The sequence below is a fragment of the Cinclus cinclus genome, chromosome 30 (genome assembly GCF_963662255.1).
Source record: "Cinclus cinclus chromosome 30, bCinCin1.1, whole genome shotgun sequence".
In the NCBI taxonomy this organism is placed as follows: domain Eukaryota; kingdom Metazoa; phylum Chordata; class Aves; order Passeriformes; family Cinclidae; genus Cinclus; species Cinclus cinclus.
This window is the reverse complement of record NC_085075.1, coordinates 1,480,768-1,498,200: the sequence shown is the minus strand read 5'-3', so window position 1 is coordinate 1,498,200 and position 17,433 is coordinate 1,480,768. Positions and strand designations below refer to the sequence as shown.

General features: G+C 67.4%; 4 protein-coding genes across 8 annotated transcripts; 2 read left to right on the top strand and 2 right to left on the bottom strand.

The window, feature by feature from the left end:
• Window positions 1-1,029: 1,029 nt before the first annotated feature.
• On the bottom strand, window positions 1,030-3,617 carry TSFM (Ts translation elongation factor, mitochondrial). 4 transcript variants are annotated; one of them, XM_062511004.1, is made up of 6 exons: window positions 3,561-3,617; window positions 3,125-3,256; window positions 2,577-2,705; window positions 2,391-2,498; window positions 2,077-2,161; window positions 1,030-1,611 (listed from the first exon to the last, which is right to left on the bottom strand). In XM_062511004.1, exons 1-6 carry the CDS (start codon window positions 3,600-3,602, stop codon window positions 1,181-1,183), a joined length of 927 nt encoding a protein of 308 aa, XP_062366988.1. In that variant the 5' UTR covers window positions 3,603-3,617; the 3' UTR covers window positions 1,030-1,180. The 4 variants fall into 4 exon arrangements, with proteins under 4 accessions (XP_062366988.1, XP_062366985.1, XP_062366986.1 ...); XM_062511001.1 differs by having other exon boundaries at window positions 2,391-2,705; XM_062511002.1 differs by lacking the exons at window positions 3,125-3,256; window positions 3,561-3,617 and having other exon boundaries at window positions 2,577-2,940.
• A 372-nt stretch (window positions 3,618-3,989) lies between these two features.
• On the bottom strand, window positions 3,990-6,206 carry EEF1AKMT3 (EEF1A lysine methyltransferase 3). The gene is made up of 3 exons (XM_062511010.1): window positions 5,766-6,206; window positions 4,951-5,062; window positions 3,990-4,458 (listed from the first exon to the last, which is right to left on the bottom strand). The coding sequence occupies exons 1-3, from the start codon at window positions 6,186-6,188 to the stop codon at window positions 4,007-4,009; spliced, it is 987 nt and encodes a 328-aa protein (XP_062366994.1). The 5' UTR covers window positions 6,189-6,206; the 3' UTR covers window positions 3,990-4,006.
• Window positions 6,207-7,934: 1,728 nt separating this feature from the next.
• METTL1 (methyltransferase 1, tRNA methylguanosine) lies at window positions 7,935-10,626 on the top strand. Of its 2 annotated transcripts, none has more exons than XM_062511034.1 (6): window positions 7,935-8,365; window positions 8,704-8,834; window positions 8,942-9,126; window positions 9,544-9,657; window positions 10,006-10,107; window positions 10,409-10,626. In XM_062511034.1, exons 1-6 carry the CDS (start codon window positions 8,268-8,270, stop codon window positions 10,466-10,468), a joined length of 690 nt encoding a protein of 229 aa, XP_062367018.1. In that variant the 5' UTR covers window positions 7,935-8,267; the 3' UTR covers window positions 10,469-10,626. The 2 variants fall into 2 exon arrangements, with proteins under 2 accessions (XP_062367018.1, XP_062367017.1); XM_062511033.1 differs by having other exon boundaries at window positions 7,939-8,365; window positions 10,432-10,626.
• Window positions 10,627-11,668: 1,042 nt separating this feature from the next.
• On the top strand, window positions 11,669-17,236 carry LOC134054833 (25-hydroxyvitamin D-1 alpha hydroxylase, mitochondrial). The gene is made up of 10 exons (XM_062510828.1): window positions 11,669-11,917; window positions 12,797-12,987; window positions 13,266-13,358; window positions 14,121-14,317; window positions 14,591-14,797; window positions 15,229-15,386; window positions 15,463-15,671; window positions 16,251-16,332; window positions 16,424-16,675; window positions 16,747-17,236. The coding sequence occupies exons 1-10, from the start codon at window positions 11,669-11,671 to the stop codon at window positions 16,858-16,860; spliced, it is 1,752 nt and encodes a 583-aa protein (XP_062366812.1). The 3' UTR covers window positions 16,861-17,236.
• The last annotated feature ends 197 nt before the right edge of the window (window positions 17,237-17,433 follow it).

Here is a 17,433-nt window from a genome sequence, read left to right as displayed (position 1 = left end):
CCTTCCCCGGTGCGGGGGCGCCTCGAAACCGCCGCGGCCCCGTTCCCTCCGGTGGGCGCGTGCGGCCCCCCCGCCCCTCCCCCGCCCCTCCCCTCCCCCCCGGGCCCGACGGCGGCGGGATCGGCAGGTACGGGGGGGGGGGGGGGCGGGGCTGAGCCCCCCGGGTGGGGGGAGGCGGGCACCCGGAGGGCCTGGCGCGTGTGTCCCCCCCCTCCCCCGTGTGTCCCGGTCGCTGTTGATGTCCCCACCCCCATCCTCCCCGGGACGCCTCCGTGCTCCCCGCCGCTCCCGGAGGGGCTGCCGGGGGAAAGGGGAGGTCCCTGCCCCCGGGGACTCTGTGAACGGGCGGTGACAGCGGGACCGGCCGTGGGACAGAGGGACCCGCGAGGGAAGGAGGAGTCCGGGGGGGCTTCGGCGGTCGCAGCCCGGTTCAAGTAATCCAGGATAGGCTGTTCCAGCCCGGCCTGTTCCCGGTTACTTGTCCCGGGAGGCGGCTGGTGACGTCACGGAGGGGGGGGGGGGGAAACACGCTGGGGGGGCAGTCCCGTGGGAGGGGGGACAGGAGCGGCTGTCCTCGGCCACCGGCGTCTCCCCAGCTTTTCACCCCAGATCCTGCCAGCCCCACTTGTGATCCCCCCCAGCCACCTGTTCCCTTGTCCCCAGCTGTTCCCTTGTCCCTCATCCCTCTGTCAAACCACCCCCCCCCCCATGTCCCTTGTGACCCCCCAGCACCCACCCCAGGGAGTGTCAGGAGTGGGATGGGGGTGCTCCCACAGCCCCAACCCTGGGCCCAGTCGTGCCCCCCATTCCTGTCCCCCCACATTGAGGTTCTGGCTCTTTGGGGTCAGATGAGTCCCTTTTTGTATGGATTTGCCATTAAAACCTGCAGGAGAGCAGGGACTCCTGGGGGAGCTCAGAGGGGGCAGGAGATGGTTGGGGGTGCAGGGAGGCTTGGGGACCATTCCTTGGGGGATGGGCAGGGAAAAAGATGTTGGGTTCCCCCTTCTCTTCCCAACAAAACACCTGGGCTGGTTCTTCTGCATCTTTATTCAGCCTCATCCCCCCAAACTGTGGGAGAGGCTTGCACTGCCCCCAGCCTGGCGTGGGAGGTGGGGTGCGGTGTGTGTGTGAGTGTCCCCAGGGGGCACAGCAAGGGGCTGAACCCCCTGAGCCATGTCCTTCAGGCTGGGGGGGCCGAGGGCTCCAGGGGGGACTCCTCGGGGACCTCCTCCCCGCACTGGAAGCGCAGGAAGTCCCAGACCTGGAGGCCCCCTCGCTCCCGCAGGTACCGGCCCAGGGGGACCCCCGGCTCCAGGAGGGACCCCTGTGCCAGCAGCCGTGTCTCTGTGTCACCCCCCAGCTCATCCTCGGGGGTCCCCAGGGCAGTGGGAGCCATTCCCACCACGTGCTGGGCCACCCTGCGCCCCAACTCCTGCAGCTCGGGTGGGAGGGGCCCCGGGCCTGGCCCCCCACAGGCCACCAGGGCCCCATAGGTGCCCATGGCCACGGGGGGCCCTGGGGGCACCCAGCCATGAGCGTAGGTGGCCACGAAGCCACCGGGGGCCCGGAGCCAGCCAGCCCGGCGCAGGGCCAGGCGCTCACCCAGGCGGCCTGGAGGGGACAGAGGGGTGAGGGTCATGACCAGCACCACCAAAAATTGGTGGGGGGGAGTGATCACAAGCCCCTCACAGAGAGCACAACTCCCTGAAAAAGGTCCTGGACCACCCTCCCCCCCCAGCCCAGAGCTCCCCCAGGAACCACCCCAGGAATTCTGCCCTTCCCAGTGCCAGGACAGGGATAGGGACTGGTGGCGCTGGGACTGTCAGATTTTTAGGGCACTGGGTGGTTATTTGGCATCACTTGGGTCTGGGATTAAGGGGACTTGGGACATAAAGGAAGCAGTCTGGGATGTGCACAGAAAGGGCATTGGGCAGACTCGGAGTGGCGAGACACATGCTGGGCACAAAATGGGGCATTGAACAGAGTCAGAGGAATACTGGGAGAAGCGTGGAATGGGCACAGGAGGGGCATTGGCCATACTGGGATGTACGGGAGAAGCCAGGGGTCCCCACTCACCCATAGCCAGTGCCAAGTGGTCACTCAACAGGTCCCCCCCATCCCCTGCACGCAGCTGGGCCAGTTCATCTTCTCGCAGCAGGTGCTGAGGAGAGAGGTCAGAGAGGCACCCCAGAACTCCCAAACCCTGCCCTAGCACCCCAACGCTCCTGGCACCCCCAAAACCTCCCCTAACACCCCTGGCACCCCAACATCCCACACCCTCTGTGCCACCCCAATTCCCTAGACACCCCTAACACCCCAAAACTGCTCATAACTCCAAAGCAATCCTGACATCTGATAACCCCCTGGCATCCCACCCTCTAGCCCCCCACCTTGGTGCCTGAGGCCCCCTGGCAGTGCCCCAGAACCCCTTTGGCTGCCATCTCCACAAGTTGCTGGAAGTCAGGGGTCCGTGCCACGAAATCCGTCTCGCAATTCACCTGTGGGGAACACAGTGACCCTGGGGACATGGAGACCCCCCCGGGGAAACTGGGATCTCCCCAAACCCCGTCACTCACCTCCACCATGACGGCGGCCGAGCCCTCGCTCAGGACCCCCACGAGCCCCTCCCGTGCCCGGTGAGCCCCGGGGGCCGCAGCTCGGGCCCAGCCCCGGCGGCGCGACTCAGCCTCGAGCCACGCCTCGGCCTGGGGGGGCCAAATGGGAAGGGACAGGGTCATCCCAGTGTCCCCCATCACTGCCTCTCGGCCTGAGGGACACGGGGAGGACACAGACCAGACCCAACTCCGCAGCCCTCCCGCCCAGGGACGGCTCTGCTTTGCTCCAGCTGCCCCAAAGACACCCTGTGACCCGCAGAGTCCCCCCCGCCCCCTTTTCATCCTGCTCATCCCCCGCCGCCAACGCCACATCCCCTCCCCCACGTCCTCATTCTCCCCCTGGGTTTTGTGTCCCCCACCCCGTTGCCCCTTTTGGCCGCCCCCCGAGTCCCCCTCCCCCCGCCCAGGTCCCCCCAGTTCCCACTGCTGCCGCCCCTACCACCAGTAACCCCCTGGTTCTTGCTCCCCCCCCTCCCCCGCCCTTTCCCAAGGTACCCCTACCCCCGCACCTGCCGCAGGTCGCCCCCCGCCCGCTCCAGCGCCTCCCGGCAGCGCATCACCGGCTGCCCCGTGCGCGCCCGCAGCTCCCGCAGGTCCCGCAGTGCCGGGGGGGCCGCGCTGAACCAGCGGCCCGGGGAGGCCTGCAGGGGATGCGGGCGTCAGCGGCACTGGCTCTCCCAGAGCCGGGCCTGAAGAGGGGCCCCGAGGGGTTGGGGGTCCCGGTGGGTGCGGAATGGGGGATCCCGGGATGGGGGATGGGTACGGGGAGGCCCCGGTTGGCGCGGGGAGCCTGGAGAGTGTCCCGGTATGGGGAGGTCATGGGGTGGCACCGGAGCGGGGGTGAGAGAGCGCAGAGCGGTGGCGTGGCCTGCTCGGGGATAGTCCTGGGGGGGGAGGGAGGGGGAAAACCCGGGGCTGGGGGGTCCCGGGGGAGTCCCCGCTCACCCGCGCCGCCCCCCCGAGCGCGCCCAGCGCCGCGCGCTGCATCCCGGCCTGCCCGCGGCGCGCCGCCTGACGTCACGACCCAGTGTGACGTCACGGCCCCGCTACGGGCGCTGGGAAGGGTCAGAGCGAGGGCACACGATTGGCTGCGCGTGTGTGATGTTAGCACTTGCGCGACGGAGGCGCGGGATTGGCTAGGGGATTTTGGGGAGGGGGAGTTGGAACTGTGCGGCTCGAAGCCCTCTGCAGCCGAGAGACCCCCCCATCCTTAAAGAATCCCGCTCCCCGACCCTGACAGAACCACTCCCCCCCTCCCCCGCCGTCTGCAACCGCCTCCCCCACCCCGCACCGGACAGCCCCCCCCCCGACTGGATCCCCCGCCCCAAATCCCCCTTCTGCCCCCCTAAAATCACACACAGCCGGCTGAAGTGAGGCCCCCTCGGGAGCATTTAATCCCCCTCCGGATCCCCCCAGCCCACCGTAAGAGACCCCAGGATGGGCTGCGCCCCCCTGCCCTGATTCAGCGGGGTCACCGCGTAGATCTCGATGTCCTCCTCCGGCTCCCGCCGCAGCAGCTGCACCCGAAAAAACGGGGGCAACATCTGGCGGAAAAAGCGGGAGGTGCCGGCATCTCCGCCCCGCAGGCGGGCGCTGAGCAGCGCCTGGGCGGGGGCGACCACGAGGTGTCGGAGGGTGCCTAGGAGCGGGGCGAAGGCGCTGGGGTCGTACACGATGTCGGAACCCAGGATGAGGTGGAATTTGGGGGCGAAGCGGCGCTGGTCCCGCCCCCAGCGCAGCGCCCGCACCCGCGGTCCCCCCGTGCCCCCCGGGAAGTTTCGCCGCACGTTTTCCCGCAGCTGCGGCAGCGCCGGCGGCCGGTCCGTGAGTGTCACCTCTGCCCCTGCACCGGCAGTGCGGCCATCAGGAGACACGATCCCCTAGGTAAACCCCCCGACCCCAACTTACCGTGGGTCGATGTGTGGGTCACCACAGTCTGACCCATCATCCCAAATGCCCAGTAAACCCCCCCCCCCCCCCACATCCCAAAAAACTCCGAATCAGAGTAAGGATAACCCCCACTGGACCTCCCCAAACCCTCCCCGACCCCACTAAACCTCGAGTCAAAAGGGGGGTTAACCACCCATGGACCCTCCCCCTAGATTCTATTAAACTGCTCACACCAGTTTCCTGTTCTGTGCTGGGCAGGGAAATGGGGATTCCCTGCAATGGTGTGCCCCCAACCCAGGGGTGCTCCTCTTCAGCCCCACAAGTATCCACACCCTTTTCACAGGTGCAGCCCCAACCACATGGGTGTCCCCCCCAACCCCATAAGTGTCCCCTCAACTCCCCGAGTGCTCCCTGCACCAGGCCCAGCCCTTGCGCACCCCCGCACCCAGCATGGCAGCGAAGATTCCCACGATGCCGGTACCGGCCCCCAGCTCCAGAACCCGCCTCCCCGCCAGCTCCAGGTTCTGCTCGCCCAGGAACCGGCACAGGGACAGGGCCTGGGGGGCACAAAGCGAGGGGGCTGGCGTGGGGCACTGGGAGGAGGAACCCGGCCCACAGACCTGCCCTGACCTGATCCCCTCCTAAGGGGATCCTTTCCCCCCACCGCAGATCTTTAATGACACCCCTCAACCCCAGGGCCCCTGCACTCTTTCTTCCTGCCCCCCACCCCAGGGTCATCCCCAACCCCAATGATCCCCCCATGCCCCCATCACCACCCCGGTGCTCCCCGGAGTGGCCACCACCGCCCCAGGATGCCCAGGATGACCCCACCCCAGTAGCCCCATCTTCTCAGGGTGCCCATTCCCAGTGTTCCCGGTGCCCCCACCCCATCCGGTGTTTCCCATTCTCTCGAAGTTCATCCCATTACTCGGTACCCGCCCCTGCCCCGTCACGCATCAATCCCCGTGCCCACCGCGATGTCCAAACGCTCCCGTTGCCCCCGGGACCCTCCTCACCCCTCCGGTACCCCCGTTCTCTCGGGGTCCCCTACCGCCCATCCCTCCTGCCACCCCCGGGATGTCACCTCCCCTCTCCGGGTGTCCCCGATATCCCCGTACCCTCAGGTCCCCCGGCTTTCCCCATCACCCGCTGTTTCCCGGCACCTCCCCAGAACTCGGTGTCCCCGGGGATGTCACCTACAGCTCCTGCGACCTCGGATCTTCCCCTGTGCCTCCCCCCTCCCCCCCCGGTGCCACTCACCGCCTCCCAGACGGCCCCGGCGGGCCCGAGCCGCGGCCCGTGGTGCTCCGCGATGCGCAGGACGCGTCCGCACAGCTGGAACCGCCGCCGCTCCGGGAAGAACTCGGCGAACAGCGCGGGGTCGCGGGGGAACACGGCCCGCAGCGCCGCTTCTGCTTCTCCTTCTTGCTCCTCTTCCTCCTCCCCTTCCCCGTTCTCTTCCTCCGTCTCCCGTCCCCCCCCGGTCCCCACGTGGCTCCCCGGCGCTGCCATCGTGGAAGGGGCGGGGCTGAATCGTGCCCCCCGAACCTGATTGGCCGGTGCCGTTAAGCCGCGCCCCTCCGCCCGTGATGGGGCTCCGCCCAAGACTCGCGCTCTGTCCGGGCACGCGGTCACGGGGAGGGTCCGCTGTCCCTCAATGTCCCCCGGTGTCCCCTGCCCCATCCCCGTGTCCCATCCTATATTCCAGTGTCCCCTGGGAGGTCCCTGTCATCCCTTGACCTGTCCCTTCACCATCCCGGGGTCTCCTCACGTCCCTTGATGTCCCCTGCCGCGTCGCCCTTTCCCCTCCTCCATCCCGGTGTCCCCATTGTCGCCGGCCGAATGCCGGTGTCAGCGGGTGGGTCCTAACGTCCCCCTGCTCCATCTCTGGTGTCCCCAAGCCAGTCCCCAGGGGTCCTTGTCCATTCCCGTGTCTCCTTCCTCCTTCCCAGCGCAGCAGAGCGCAGTCCTGGTATCCCCTGCCCCATCCCACTGTCCCCTCTCCCCATGCCCTTGATGGCTGCCCTGTCCCCAGTGTCCCCAGGCCATCCTGGTCACCCCCGCTCCCAGACCCTTCCCTGCCCCATCCCGTCTCCCCACCCCTGTCCCGTGTCACCCCATTTCCAGTCGTGTCCCCATCTCACTCCAGCAGTCCCTCCAGGGGTTCCTCCCAATGCCACCATCTGTTCTTTCCTGCTACTGTCTCTGTCCCATCAACACCAGTGCCACCAGTATCACCACAGCCCTGGGGCCCTGATGTCCCTGATCCCAGTGTCCTTGGTTAGGGTGGCCCTGGCCCTGTGTGCCTCGTCCTCTTGTCCTTGGTTCTTGCTGTCCGTGTCCCTGCTGTCCATGTCCCTGTCACACCCGTGTCCCCCGTCCTGGTATCCCTGTCCCCCTGGTGTCCCTGACCCCTGCTATTCCCTAGTCCCAGTGTCCCCAGCCCTGGTGGCTTTGGCCATGGTGTTCCTGGCCTCATGTCCCTCATCCGGATATCCCTGGTCCCACGTCCCTGTCCCCCGTGTTCCTTATGCACTCCTGTCCCCCTGCCCCACCTCACCCGTGTCCCTGTCCCACTGTCCCTGGCCAGGGAGGGGGACACAGTGCCATCCTTCCTCCAATTTCAAACGCCACGCCCCGTGCCACCCCTCCTGGTGTCACCTCCTCCGATGCCATCTTCTCCCCGTGCCCTCCCAGTGCCACTCGTGCGGGGTGTCACAGACGCGTCCCCGGTGCCACTTGAGCCAGGCTCACCGGGTGACCCCGGGGGTTCCACGTGGTAATGAAAAACCGCTAATGAACCCCGGTAATGAACAACCCGCCCCGGTTACTCCCGGGTCCCCCGGCCCCGTTCGGGACCCCCCGCGCAGCTGCGTCACCGCCTGCGTCACCGGGTTAATGGTGGCCCTGGTGTCCCCCGGGGTCAGCGCTGGGGCAGGACGCCCTGGGGGGGGTCAGGGTGCCCTGGAGGGGTCGGGGCGCTGGGGGAGGGGTCGGTCCCTGCGTCCGCCCCCCCGCCCCATTACCCCGCCCCGGCACCTCCCGCCCGGTGCCGTTCCTGGAAGCTCCGGAGGGACCGGCCGGGACTGGAAGGGACAGGATGGGACGGGCGGGTCTGGCCCCACATTGCTCAACCCCCCCCCGGCCCTCCCGACACCCCCGGGGCTTCCCAGAAATCGCCCCCGACTTGGCCGCAGCCGAATTCCCCAAACGGCCCCGAGCGGGAAGAGCCCGCGGAGGGGGGGGGGGGGGGGGGGAACAGAACTGGGAAGACTGGGGGGATGGAACTGGGAACACTGGGCGTACTGGGCGGACTGGAGGGGCTGGGTAGGCTGTGGGGTGCTGGAGGGACTGAGGGGCTGGGGGACTTGGGGACACTGTGGGAAATGAGAGCAGTAGGGGTCACCGGGGTTCTGGAGCCCTGGGGAAACTGGGGGCACTGGGGCACCGGGGGAATGGGACACTGGCAGGGACTGTGGAGGGGCAGAGGACACAAGGGGACTCCAGGAGAGGTGAAATCGGGGCATGAGGGAGACTGGGAGCACTGGGGGCATCGAGAGGCTGGGGACTGGGAGCACTGAGGAGGGGTATTGGCAGCATTGGGAGCACTGGCAGCACTGGGGAGGGGCGCTGGGCCGACAGGGGGCGCTATGAACTGGGGAGGAGGGGCAGCCAAGGCTGACCCCCCTGGCAGCTTGCATGTGACGTCACAACTCCGCGCCGCACTCTGACGCCATAGTCCCGGCGCCGCGCGGTGCTGCCATGGCGGCGGAGGAGGAGGAGGTGGCGTTGCCGCCTCAGAAGCGCTTCTACCGACAGCGCGCGCACTCGAACCCACTGGCCGACCACACTCTGCGCTAGTGAGTGCCGGCAGCCCCCGGAACTGCCTGGGACCCGTCCGGAAACACCCGGGCCGGGTCCCGGGACTTCCCCAGCGCTCACGTCGGGGCCCCTCGGCCCCGGGGCGCTGGGACCCCCGGCATGGCCCCGTGTGGCACCGCCGATAATCTGACCGCTGCCCGGAGCAGCCGGGCTGGATCCCCCTCCCTCCCCCTCCCCTCCAGGTCACACCGGCCGTCCCCCCCCCCCCCCCCCCCGCCTTTGTGTCTCTCCCGTCCCCTCTCCCGGTGAGGCGGTCCCAGCCCCCCGGTGTCCCCGCTCGGGTTCCCGAGCAGTAACAGCCCCGCGGTGCCCACAGCCCCCCCCGCCCTCAGGACATGGACTGGGCCTCGCTGTTCCCGACTTTTTTTCCGCCCGACGCCCCCCCCGGGACCCCTCCGGCCCGCGTGGAGTTCGCAGACGTGGGGTGCGGCTACGGGGGGCTGCTGGGTGAGCACGGGGGGCACGGAAGGGCTGAGGGGGAGGAGGCATCGGGGGCAGCCGGTTGAGGGGAGGGCCGGGAGGTGCCGGGAGGGTCTGACCGGCTGACTCGGCAGTGGCGCTGGCGGAGCGCTTCCCGCAGACGCTGGCGCTGGGGCTGGAGCTGCGGGGGAAGGTGGCCGCGTTCACCCGCGCGAGGATCCGGGCACTGCGGGCGGCACAGCCCGGCCGCTTCGGCAACGTGGCCTGCGTGAGGGGCAACGCCATGAAACACCTGCCGCACTTCTTCTGCCGCGCCCAAGTGAGACCCCGAGACCCCCCAAAACCCACAACGTCCCCCCTCCCAACACTCCCTGAAATATCTGCGTCCTCTGAACCTACTCTGAAACCCCCAAACCCTTAGAAGCAGATGAAACACTTGCCCCCCTCCTTCTCTCTCTTTAGGGACTCCCTAAAATGCTTCAAGTACCCACTGAGCATCCCTTCCCCGGGGACGCACACCCCTGAGTCCCCAGGACACCTCTGGGTCCCCCACAGCATTTCCAGGACCCCACAACATCCCTGGGATCCCCTTACACATCCCAGCTGGTCCCACGTCTCCCAGCCCCATCCTCCTTTCCCTCGCCCAGCCTGCACTCAGCAGTGGGGTCTGGGGGGGTCTGGTAGGGCTGGTGCAACTGGGGTGCTGACCCCCTGACCCCCCCATTCCTCCCCCCAGCTCTCCAAGCTGTTTTTCCTGTTCCCTGACCCCCATTTCAAGCGCACGAAGCACAAGTGGAGAATCATCAGCCCCGCCATGCTGGCAGAGTACGGCTACGTGCTGCGCCCCGGAGTGAGTCCCCAAACCCCTGGGGTCCCCGAAATCTCCCGACCCCACCAGAACTGGGGATGTCACCTCACACCCCCAGGCTTCTACCCTACACACCCGTGTCCTTGCACAGCTCCGTGTTGTGCCCATCAGGGAGACCTGTGTCTCCCTCAGGGGTCCCAAATTCCCCCTAAGCCTCCCCAACATCCCCAGGGATCTCTGATTTCCTCGGGGTCATCTGGGATTGTTGGGGGGGCGAGGGGTTCAGCTTTTCTTGGAGTGGGAGGTTTTGGGGTGTCCCTGATTCTGAAGTCCTCCAGGACCTGGTGCACATAAGGGGTTGGAGTGTCACGGTGTTTTTGGGGTGCCCAGGGCCTGGTGTACACGGTGACAGATGTGCCTGAGCTGCACCAGTGGATGCTGCAGCATTTTGGGGAGCACCCCCTATTTGAGCCCCTGCCCCCTGCGCAGCTGGTGAGAGCAACTGGGGGGAACTGGGGGGTGTTGAGGAGCATGGCAGGATGCTGGGATTGAGTGGGGGAAACTGGGGGTAAGTCGGGGGGCACTGGGAGTGTGGGGAAGCACTGAGGGACAACTGAGGGGACAGGAGTGGGTGGGGGAACTGGAGGGCACTGGGGTTAATGGGGGAAACTGGGTGACTGACTGAGAGATACGGGGGCGGCACTGGGGCACAATGGGACGTTCACTGGAGGGACAGTGTGGGGCTCACTGAGGAGGTCCCTGGTGTCACCGGCGTGGCCCTGATGCCCACTAGGGTGTCCCCGGTGTCCCCCGCAGGCCGCGGACCCGCTGGTGCCGCTGCTGCCGTCGGTGACAGAGGAGGGGCAAAGGGCCCAGCGCGCGGGGCGTCCCCCGTGCACTGCCGTGTTTCGCCGCCGCCCCGACCCCCCGGGGACACCGTGACACGCGGAGAGGGGCCGGACCCCTCCCTCACACAGCCCCGTTTTTAATAAAGTCGCAAAGTGTCCCCTAGCCTGGTCTGCCCAGCCTCCCCCAGACCCTCCCTCACCCCACAGAGAATCGCCCCGCTCCCTTGCACCCCCAAAACCAGGAGGTTGGAGCCAGTTCCTGCCTCAGTTTCCCCATCGCAGAAACCCCCCGGCGGTGACAGTGACATCCCCTCGCACACCCGGGGGCTTTCCAGCGGCCCTGCCCGGCCCGGCCGGTGGCGCAAGGCGGAAATTCCCGGGAGTGCGGTACTGGGGAGGAGGGGGGCAGTCGTGTGTCCCCTCTGTGCCCCCGAAAGGGACCTGGGCTGGTCGCGGGAACTGGTGGAACTGGGAGTGGGGCTCGCTGTTCTGCTGCGTTCCCACCTCCCACTGTGTGGACACGTACCCCTCAACCCTTCCCAAAATACTCCCCCGTGGGCCTACAGCCGGTTTGGGGTTCGTGTGTCACCAGGGCGTTTGGGATGCCGAGGGTGTCACCGGGGATTTGGGGTACCAGCGGTGTCACCGGGGCGTTTGGGATGCCGAGGGTGTCACCGGGGATTTGGGGTACCAGCGGTGTCACCGGGGGGTTTGGGATGCCGAGGGTGTCACCGGGGATTTGGGGTACCAGCGGTGTCACCGGGGGGTTTGGGGGTCGGGGCCGTGCGCGCCCCCGGTTCTGCCCTCGCGGGTGCGCGCCCTGGGGGCGGGGCCGTGGTGCCGCCCCCGCCGCGCTCTGATTGGCCCGAGGGCCCCGCTATGCAAATCATCCCGCGGGGGTGGGACAGGGTCTGGGATGGGGCGGGGCTTGATTCCCACTTTTGTGTTATGGGGCGGGGCTAATGCTAAGGGGGCGGGGCCTGTCCGGCTGCACGTGGGCGGTATAAAGCCCCGGCCCGGGGCCCCCCCCGCATTCGAGGCGCCGTCCCGCGACCCCTCACCGTGTACCGCTGGGTCCCCCCGTGTCCCCCGCTACTTCCAGCGCCGCCCGTGGCCCCCCGGACCCTCCCTCCCACCCTCTCATCCCCTGGTGTCACCGGTGCTTTCCCCCCGTGCCCCCCACCGTGTCCCTCCGGTGACTTGTCATGTCCCCCAGCCTACGCCTGCCCGCCCGGGCCGCTGTGCTGGCTCACTCCCTGCCCGAGCTGGGGATCCCCGGAGGTCCCCCTATCCCCCCTGCTGCCTCTCCACCGGCCCGCACCCCACACCTCGCCCGGGGCCCCCCGGAGCCCTCGCGCCTCCGGGGCCTGGCTGAGATGCCGGGACCAAGCTCCACCGCCTTCATCTTCGAGCTGCTGTGCCGAGGAGGGGTGCGGAGGCTGCATGAGATGCAGGTAAATGGGGCTGGGGGCAGCGGCAACCCCGGGGTCCGTGACCTCGGGCTCAGAGGAGGCGGGGGGACCCCATTCCCACTGCTCTGGGGGAATTCTCCTCCCGCTGTCCTGGGGTATGGAGGACATGGGAGAACTCTGGTGTCACAGTCCTGGCTTGGAGGGGACAGGAGACACTGTGGTCCTTCCACCTGGGAGCTTGGAGGGGAGGGGGGAGGGACACTTATCTCTGTCCCCGGAGCTCGGTGGGGTTGGGAGACGCCAGTCTGGTCCCCAGGTTTGTGAGGATGGTGCTGGGACCGCGATCTGGTCCCCGGGGCTGGGCACGGGTAAGACCAGCCCGGGCGGGGGAGGAGCAGCGGCACCGGGGACGGGGCACAGAGGGACAGGGCCACCCCCAGCTGGGCGATGATGCCCAAGACCAGGTCACCCCAAAGGGTCACAGCAGGTCTGGGACGACAGAGACGCCAGGACCTCCCCCTGTGCTGCAGCCGCTCCTGTCCCACCCCGTGTCCCCCTGCAGCAGCCTCGGGCATCCGCCCGCCCCCCCAGATGTGACCCCCGGTGTCCCCAGTCCCCCCTTACCCCCAGCCTGGGTGCTGGTCCCAGTCCAGGACGGTGGGGGAGCCTGTTTGGACTGGTGTGACCCCTTGTGTTTCCCCCCAGGATGAGAGCCCAGTCCCAGTTCGGTTCCAGTGTGACCCCCCCCCCCCCCGTGTCCCCCCACGTCCATGGCCGGTTCCCGTTCGGACCAGTGTGACCCCCCCATGTCCCACCCGGTCCATGCCCCGTCCCGGTTCGGACTAGTGTGACCCCCCATGTCCCACCCGGTCCATGGCCGGTCCCGATTCGGACCAGTGTGACTCCCCCGTGTCCCCCCAGGTCCATGGCCGCTCCCGGTTCGGGCCGCTCTGGAAGGCCCGGTTCGGGCCCGTGCTCACGGTGCACGTGGCCGACCCCGCGCTCGTGGCTCAGGTGCTGCGGCAGGAGGGGCCCGAGCCCAGCCGTGCCCTGAGCTGCCCCTGGAAGGAGCACCGGAGCCTCCGGGGGGTGTCGGGGGGGCTCCTCACGCTGTGAGTGCACGCAGGGGGTACTTTTTGGGAGCTGACCCTGGGAGTGCTGGGGGGGACACCATTCGGGGCTGGGGGCTGCTCGGGGGGGCTTGGAGCTGCCCAGGGGGGTCTTTGGGCTGGGGTTGGGGTTTGGAGCCTTGGCATGAGGGGCTGAGGGCTGCACGGGGTATTTGGGGGGGTTCACACTGAGGGGGGGGGGGCACACAGGGACCCCCAGGGATCCCCTTGAGATGGGGGTGTTCGTACCCCCAGGGGCTCCCCACACCCGTTCCGGGAAGGGCCCGTGGGGTGCGGGGGGGCGCCGGGGGTGACTCAGGCGTGATTCAGTTCCCCCCTCCCCCTCCTGCTCCCCCCACACCCCCACGCAGGATGTGAGTAACTGCCCGGGGGGAGCCCGGCCCCGGCGTGGGCAGGGGGAGGGACCCCAAACCCCTGTGCAGCCCCCACCATGGGCATGGGGGCCTGGTGGCTCTCACAGGTGCCTCTGGTCACACCTGGGGGGGCCCCGGCACTGCCTCGTGGGGGGACCATGTCCCCCGTGTCCTGCCTGTGTCCTCCATGTCCCCACTCCTGCCCCTCATTTCCCTTGTGCCCATCCTCCACCCATGTCCCCCTGTGTCCCCACAACCCCCATGTCCCTGTCCCTCACCCTGTCCCTGACCCACACCCGTGTCCTGGCATCCCCCATGTCCCCCCATGTCCTTGTCCCTCTCTGTGTCCCTGTCCACACCATTTCTGCATGACCCCACGTGCTGTTACCTGTGTCCCGTGTCCCTGCATGTTCTCTGTCCCTGCCATGTCCCTGTTCTTCACCTGTGTCCCCTGTCCCCCTAGCCCCCATCTGTGTCCCTATATGTCGCTCATGTCCCAGCCCCTGTGTCCCTGCCCCCTCTTCCTGCGTGTTCCTGTGTCCCCTCCATGCCCGGTGTCACCTGTGTCCCCATCCCTCACCCATGTCCTCTGTCCTCCACTCCTATCTGTCCCTCTGTCCTCTGTGTCCCCCATGCCCATGTCCCCCACGCATGTCCTCATATCCTCCCCTGTCCATATGTCCCTGTCTGTGCCGTGTCCCTTGTTCCCCCTGCTCCTCCTGTCCCCCCTGCAGCCCCCATGACATGTGTCCCTGTCCCCAGGGAGGGTGAGGCGTGGCGGGGGCCGAGGCGGGTGCTGGCACAGGGGCTGCTGCGCCCGGGGGCGGCCGAGGCCTTCGCTGGCCCGGTGGCCACCGTGGTGGCCGAGCTGGTGGCACGGTTGCAGCGGCTGCGGCGACAACACCCGCGGGGGATCGTCCCTGACATCGGCACCGAGTTCAACCGCTTCGGCCTCGAGGGTGAGAGGGGACCTTGAGGGGATGGGGCACCCCAAAGGGACCCCCTGGACCCCCCATAATGCATCCCGGGTCTCCCTCCGCCCCCAGGGCTCCCCAGGTCCCCCACCAGGACTCCCTGTGTCCCCCAAGTCTCCAGGGCACATTCTGTCCCCCAGTGCCCCTAGGGACTCTTGGATCTCCCCTCTGTGTCTCCATGTCCCACCATCCCCTCTGGCTCTGGGCCTCCCGTGTCCCCACTGTCCCCATGTCCCAAATGTCCCCCCTGCCCTGCAGCCATCTCCTGGGTACTGTTCTCCTCCCGCCTGGGCTGCCTGGGGGACACCGGGGAAGCCACCGTGGGTACCGAGGGTGTGATCCGGTCTGTGGGGGCAGTGCTGGCACTGACGCTGGTGACAATGGCACTGCCCCGTCCCCTCCTGCGCCTCTTTCCTGCACCCTGGGACGCCTTCTGCCACGCCTGGGACCAGCTCTTTGCCTTTGGTGAGGGGACAGGGAGGACAGGGGGGTCATGGGGGACATCATGAGGACATCCCATGGGGACATGGGTCCATCCCACAGGGACACCAGGACATCATATGGGGACATGGGGACATCCCAGAGGGATATGGGGAAGTTCCGTGGCCTAAGGGACACTCCTGCTCACCTTCTGCTGAGGGCACATGGGGACACAGGGGGTCATCACAGGGGCATGGGGGCATCCCGGGACCATGGTGATGCACATGGTGAGGGGACACAGGGGATGTGGGGACATCCAAGGGACCATGCCCATGGTGACAGTCCCATGCCATCGTTCTCTGCAGCCAAGGGACAGCTTGATGGTATGTGGCTGTGGTGACACTGACAGGGTGCTGTCCCCAGTCAAGTGACAATGCATGGCCACGGTGGCACTGATGGGGTGTTGTTGTCCCCAGCCAAGGGACATGTGGACCGGCGTGTGGCCGAGGTGGCTGCGCGGGGGCCGCTGGCTGAGGGGGACACGTGTGTCACCGACCTGCTGGCCCGGGAGCACATCCCTGTCAGCAGCATCTACGGGAACGTCACCGAGCTGCTGTTGGCCGGGGTGGACACGGTGAGGGGGGTGATGCTGGGATGTCCCTTTGTCACTGTGGGTCCCACTGATGTCCCCATGTCCCCCGTGTCCCCAGGTGGCCAGCACGCTGGCCTGGAGCCTGTACGAGCTGGCACAGAACCCGGGGACACAGGCGGCCCTGCACCGAGAGCTGGTGGCTGCCACTGCCACCAGCGGGATCACCAGTGGTGACAGTGCCACCACCGACAGTGCCGCTGCTGCTGCCACCGCCACTGCCCTGGGACGGCTGCCACTGCTGCGTGCTGTGGTGAAGGAGACCCTCAGGTGACAGGGACATGGGGGTGTAGGGACAATGATGGGACTTGGAAAGGATGTGGGAATGGGGACATGGGAGACGGGGAGAGGGATTGGGCTGTGGGGACAGGGACACAGAGGGATACAGGGATGGAGACAGACAGGGACGTGGGGGTGGGGACATGGGGACAGGGTGAGGGACATGGGAATGGGAACGAGAACAGGGATGTGGATAAAGGTGAGGACAAGGATGGGAACAGGGATGGAGACAGGGATGGGGCTGAAGATGGGACAGGTGGAGATGGGGATGGAGATAGGGTAAGATTGTGAATAAAATGGGCACAGGGATAGGACAGGTATGGGGACAAGGAGGAAGATGGGAAGGAGGATGAGGACAAGGAAGGGATGGGACTGGGATGGGGATGAAACCAGGGGTCAGGCATGGGGATGAAGATGTGGTTGAAGGAAGGGACAGGGATGGGGACAAGGAAGAAGAATAGAATGAGGATGAGGATGGGACAAAGAAGGGATTAAGACAAGGATAGGGATGAGGATGAAGGTAGGGACAGCATGAGGACAGGGAGGTGACATCCGGGCGTCCCCCTGCAGGCTGTACCCCGTCATCCCGGCCAACGCCCGCGTTGTCTCCAACTCTGACATCCGTGTTGGTGACTACCTGGTGCCACGCCAGGTGAGCTGGGGGGGGACATCCCACACCCCAGGGGTCTCAGTGTCCCCGAGGTGTCCCCAGGGCATCCCCACTGACCCCCGTGTCCCTGCAGACCCTCATCACCCTGTGCCATTACGCCACATCCCGTGACAGCCGCTTCTTCCCAGCACCCAACGCCTTCCACCCAGAGCGCTGGCTGCGCCACAGGGACATCGGTGACTCCCCTGGGGACACCCCTGGGGACACTCCTGGGCACTCCCCTGGGCCCAAGCATCCCTTTGCCTCTCTGCCCTTCGGCCTCGGCCCGCGCAGCTGCGTTGGGCGCCGCTTGGCTGAGCTGCAGCTGCACATGGCGCTGGCACAGGTGGGTGTCCCTGTGTCCCCGCATCCCCACAATGTCCCCATCGTGTCACTCACCTGTCCCTGCTCCCCCAGATCCTGCTGCACTTCGAGGTGTGCCCAGAGCCCGGGGGGGGCCGGGTGCGCCCCATGACCCGCACCCTGCTTGCCCCCGGTGCCCCCATCAGCCTGCGCTTCCTCGAGCGGTGACACCGGGGACACCAGAGACCTGGGAGACACGGGGACACCAGGGACACGGGACAGTGGAGAGACCTCGACCTTGGTGGTCACTTCACCACCAGTAATGACCCTGACCCCAGTGGTGGCCTTGACTGCAGCGGTGGCCGTGGCACCACAGGGATGTCATCACATCCCTGGACCTTGTGGTGGCCCTGACCCTGTGGGTGACCCCAGCACTGTGGTGACCCCAACCCCAGAACTGACCCCAAAACTGCAGGGGCCTTGAGCCCACAGTGACACTGGCTGTGGTGGCAGCCCCAACCCCGTGGTGGCCTTGACCCCAGCAGTCACGAACTCTGTGCTGGCCTTGACCCCAAGGTGTCCCCAGTCCTGCAGTGACCCTCTCTGACAGGGGATTTGGATTTATTTATTGGCTAATAAAGGGATTTGGGGATTTTGGTGCTGCTGGAGCTCTGGTCCCACCTCCCCCCATGACTCAACCCCCGTGACGGGGATGGGGGGATCTGCCCCGACCTGCCCAGGTGTGCCCAGGGGTGACGTGGCCTGGTGGGGGGGAGGAGGAAGCACAGCCCCCTCCCCATG

Excerpts from the sequence above, each read along its gene's own strand:
- TSFM (XM_062511000.1), bottom strand. The coding sequence starts at position 2,927 with ATGTGGCGTTGGCGGCGGGGGATGAGCAGGATGAAAAGGGGGCGGGGG. Across the intron at positions 2,162-2,390 it reads AGGGGGCCTCAGGCACCAAG|CACCTGCTGCGAGAAGATGA; the intron begins GTGGGGGGCTAG and ends CTCTCTCCTCAG. Across the intron at positions 1,612-2,076 it reads CCACTTGGCACTGGCTATGG|GCCGCCTGGGTGAGCGCCTG; the intron begins GTGAGTGGGGAC and ends TGTCCCCTCCAG.
- EEF1AKMT3 (XM_062511010.1), bottom strand. The coding sequence starts at position 6,188 with ATGGGGCAGGGGACACCGGGGGACATTGAGGGACAGCGGACCCTCCCC. Across the intron at positions 5,063-5,765 it reads CCGGGGCCGTCTGGGAGGCG|GCCCTGTCCCTGTGCCGGTT; the intron begins GTGAGTGGCACC and ends TGTGCCCCCCAG. Across the intron at positions 4,459-4,950 it reads AATCTTCGCTGCCATGCTGG|GGGCAGAGGTGACACTCACG; the intron begins GTGCGGGGGTGC and ends CTGCCGGTGCAG.
- METTL1 (XM_062511033.1), top strand. The coding sequence starts at position 8,268 with ATGGCGGCGGAGGAGGAGGAGGTGGCGTTGCCGCCTCAGAAGCGCTTC. Across the intron at positions 8,835-8,941 it reads CGGCTACGGGGGGCTGCTGG|TGGCGCTGGCGGAGCGCTTC; the intron begins GTGAGCACGGGG and ends CTGACTCGGCAG. Across the intron at positions 9,658-10,005 it reads GCTACGTGCTGCGCCCCGGA|GGCCTGGTGTACACGGTGAC; the intron begins GTGAGTCCCCAA and ends TGGGGTGCCCAG.
- LOC134054833 (XM_062510828.1), top strand. The coding sequence starts at position 11,669 with ATGTCCCCCAGCCTACGCCTGCCCGCCCGGGCCGCTGTGCTGGCTCAC. Across the intron at positions 13,359-14,120 it reads CCCACACCCCCACGCAGGAT|GGAGGGTGAGGCGTGGCGGG; the intron begins GTGAGTAACTGC and ends CCCTGTCCCCAG. Across the intron at positions 14,318-14,590 it reads CAACCGCTTCGGCCTCGAGG|CCATCTCCTGGGTACTGTTC; the intron begins GTGAGAGGGGAC and ends CCTGCCCTGCAG.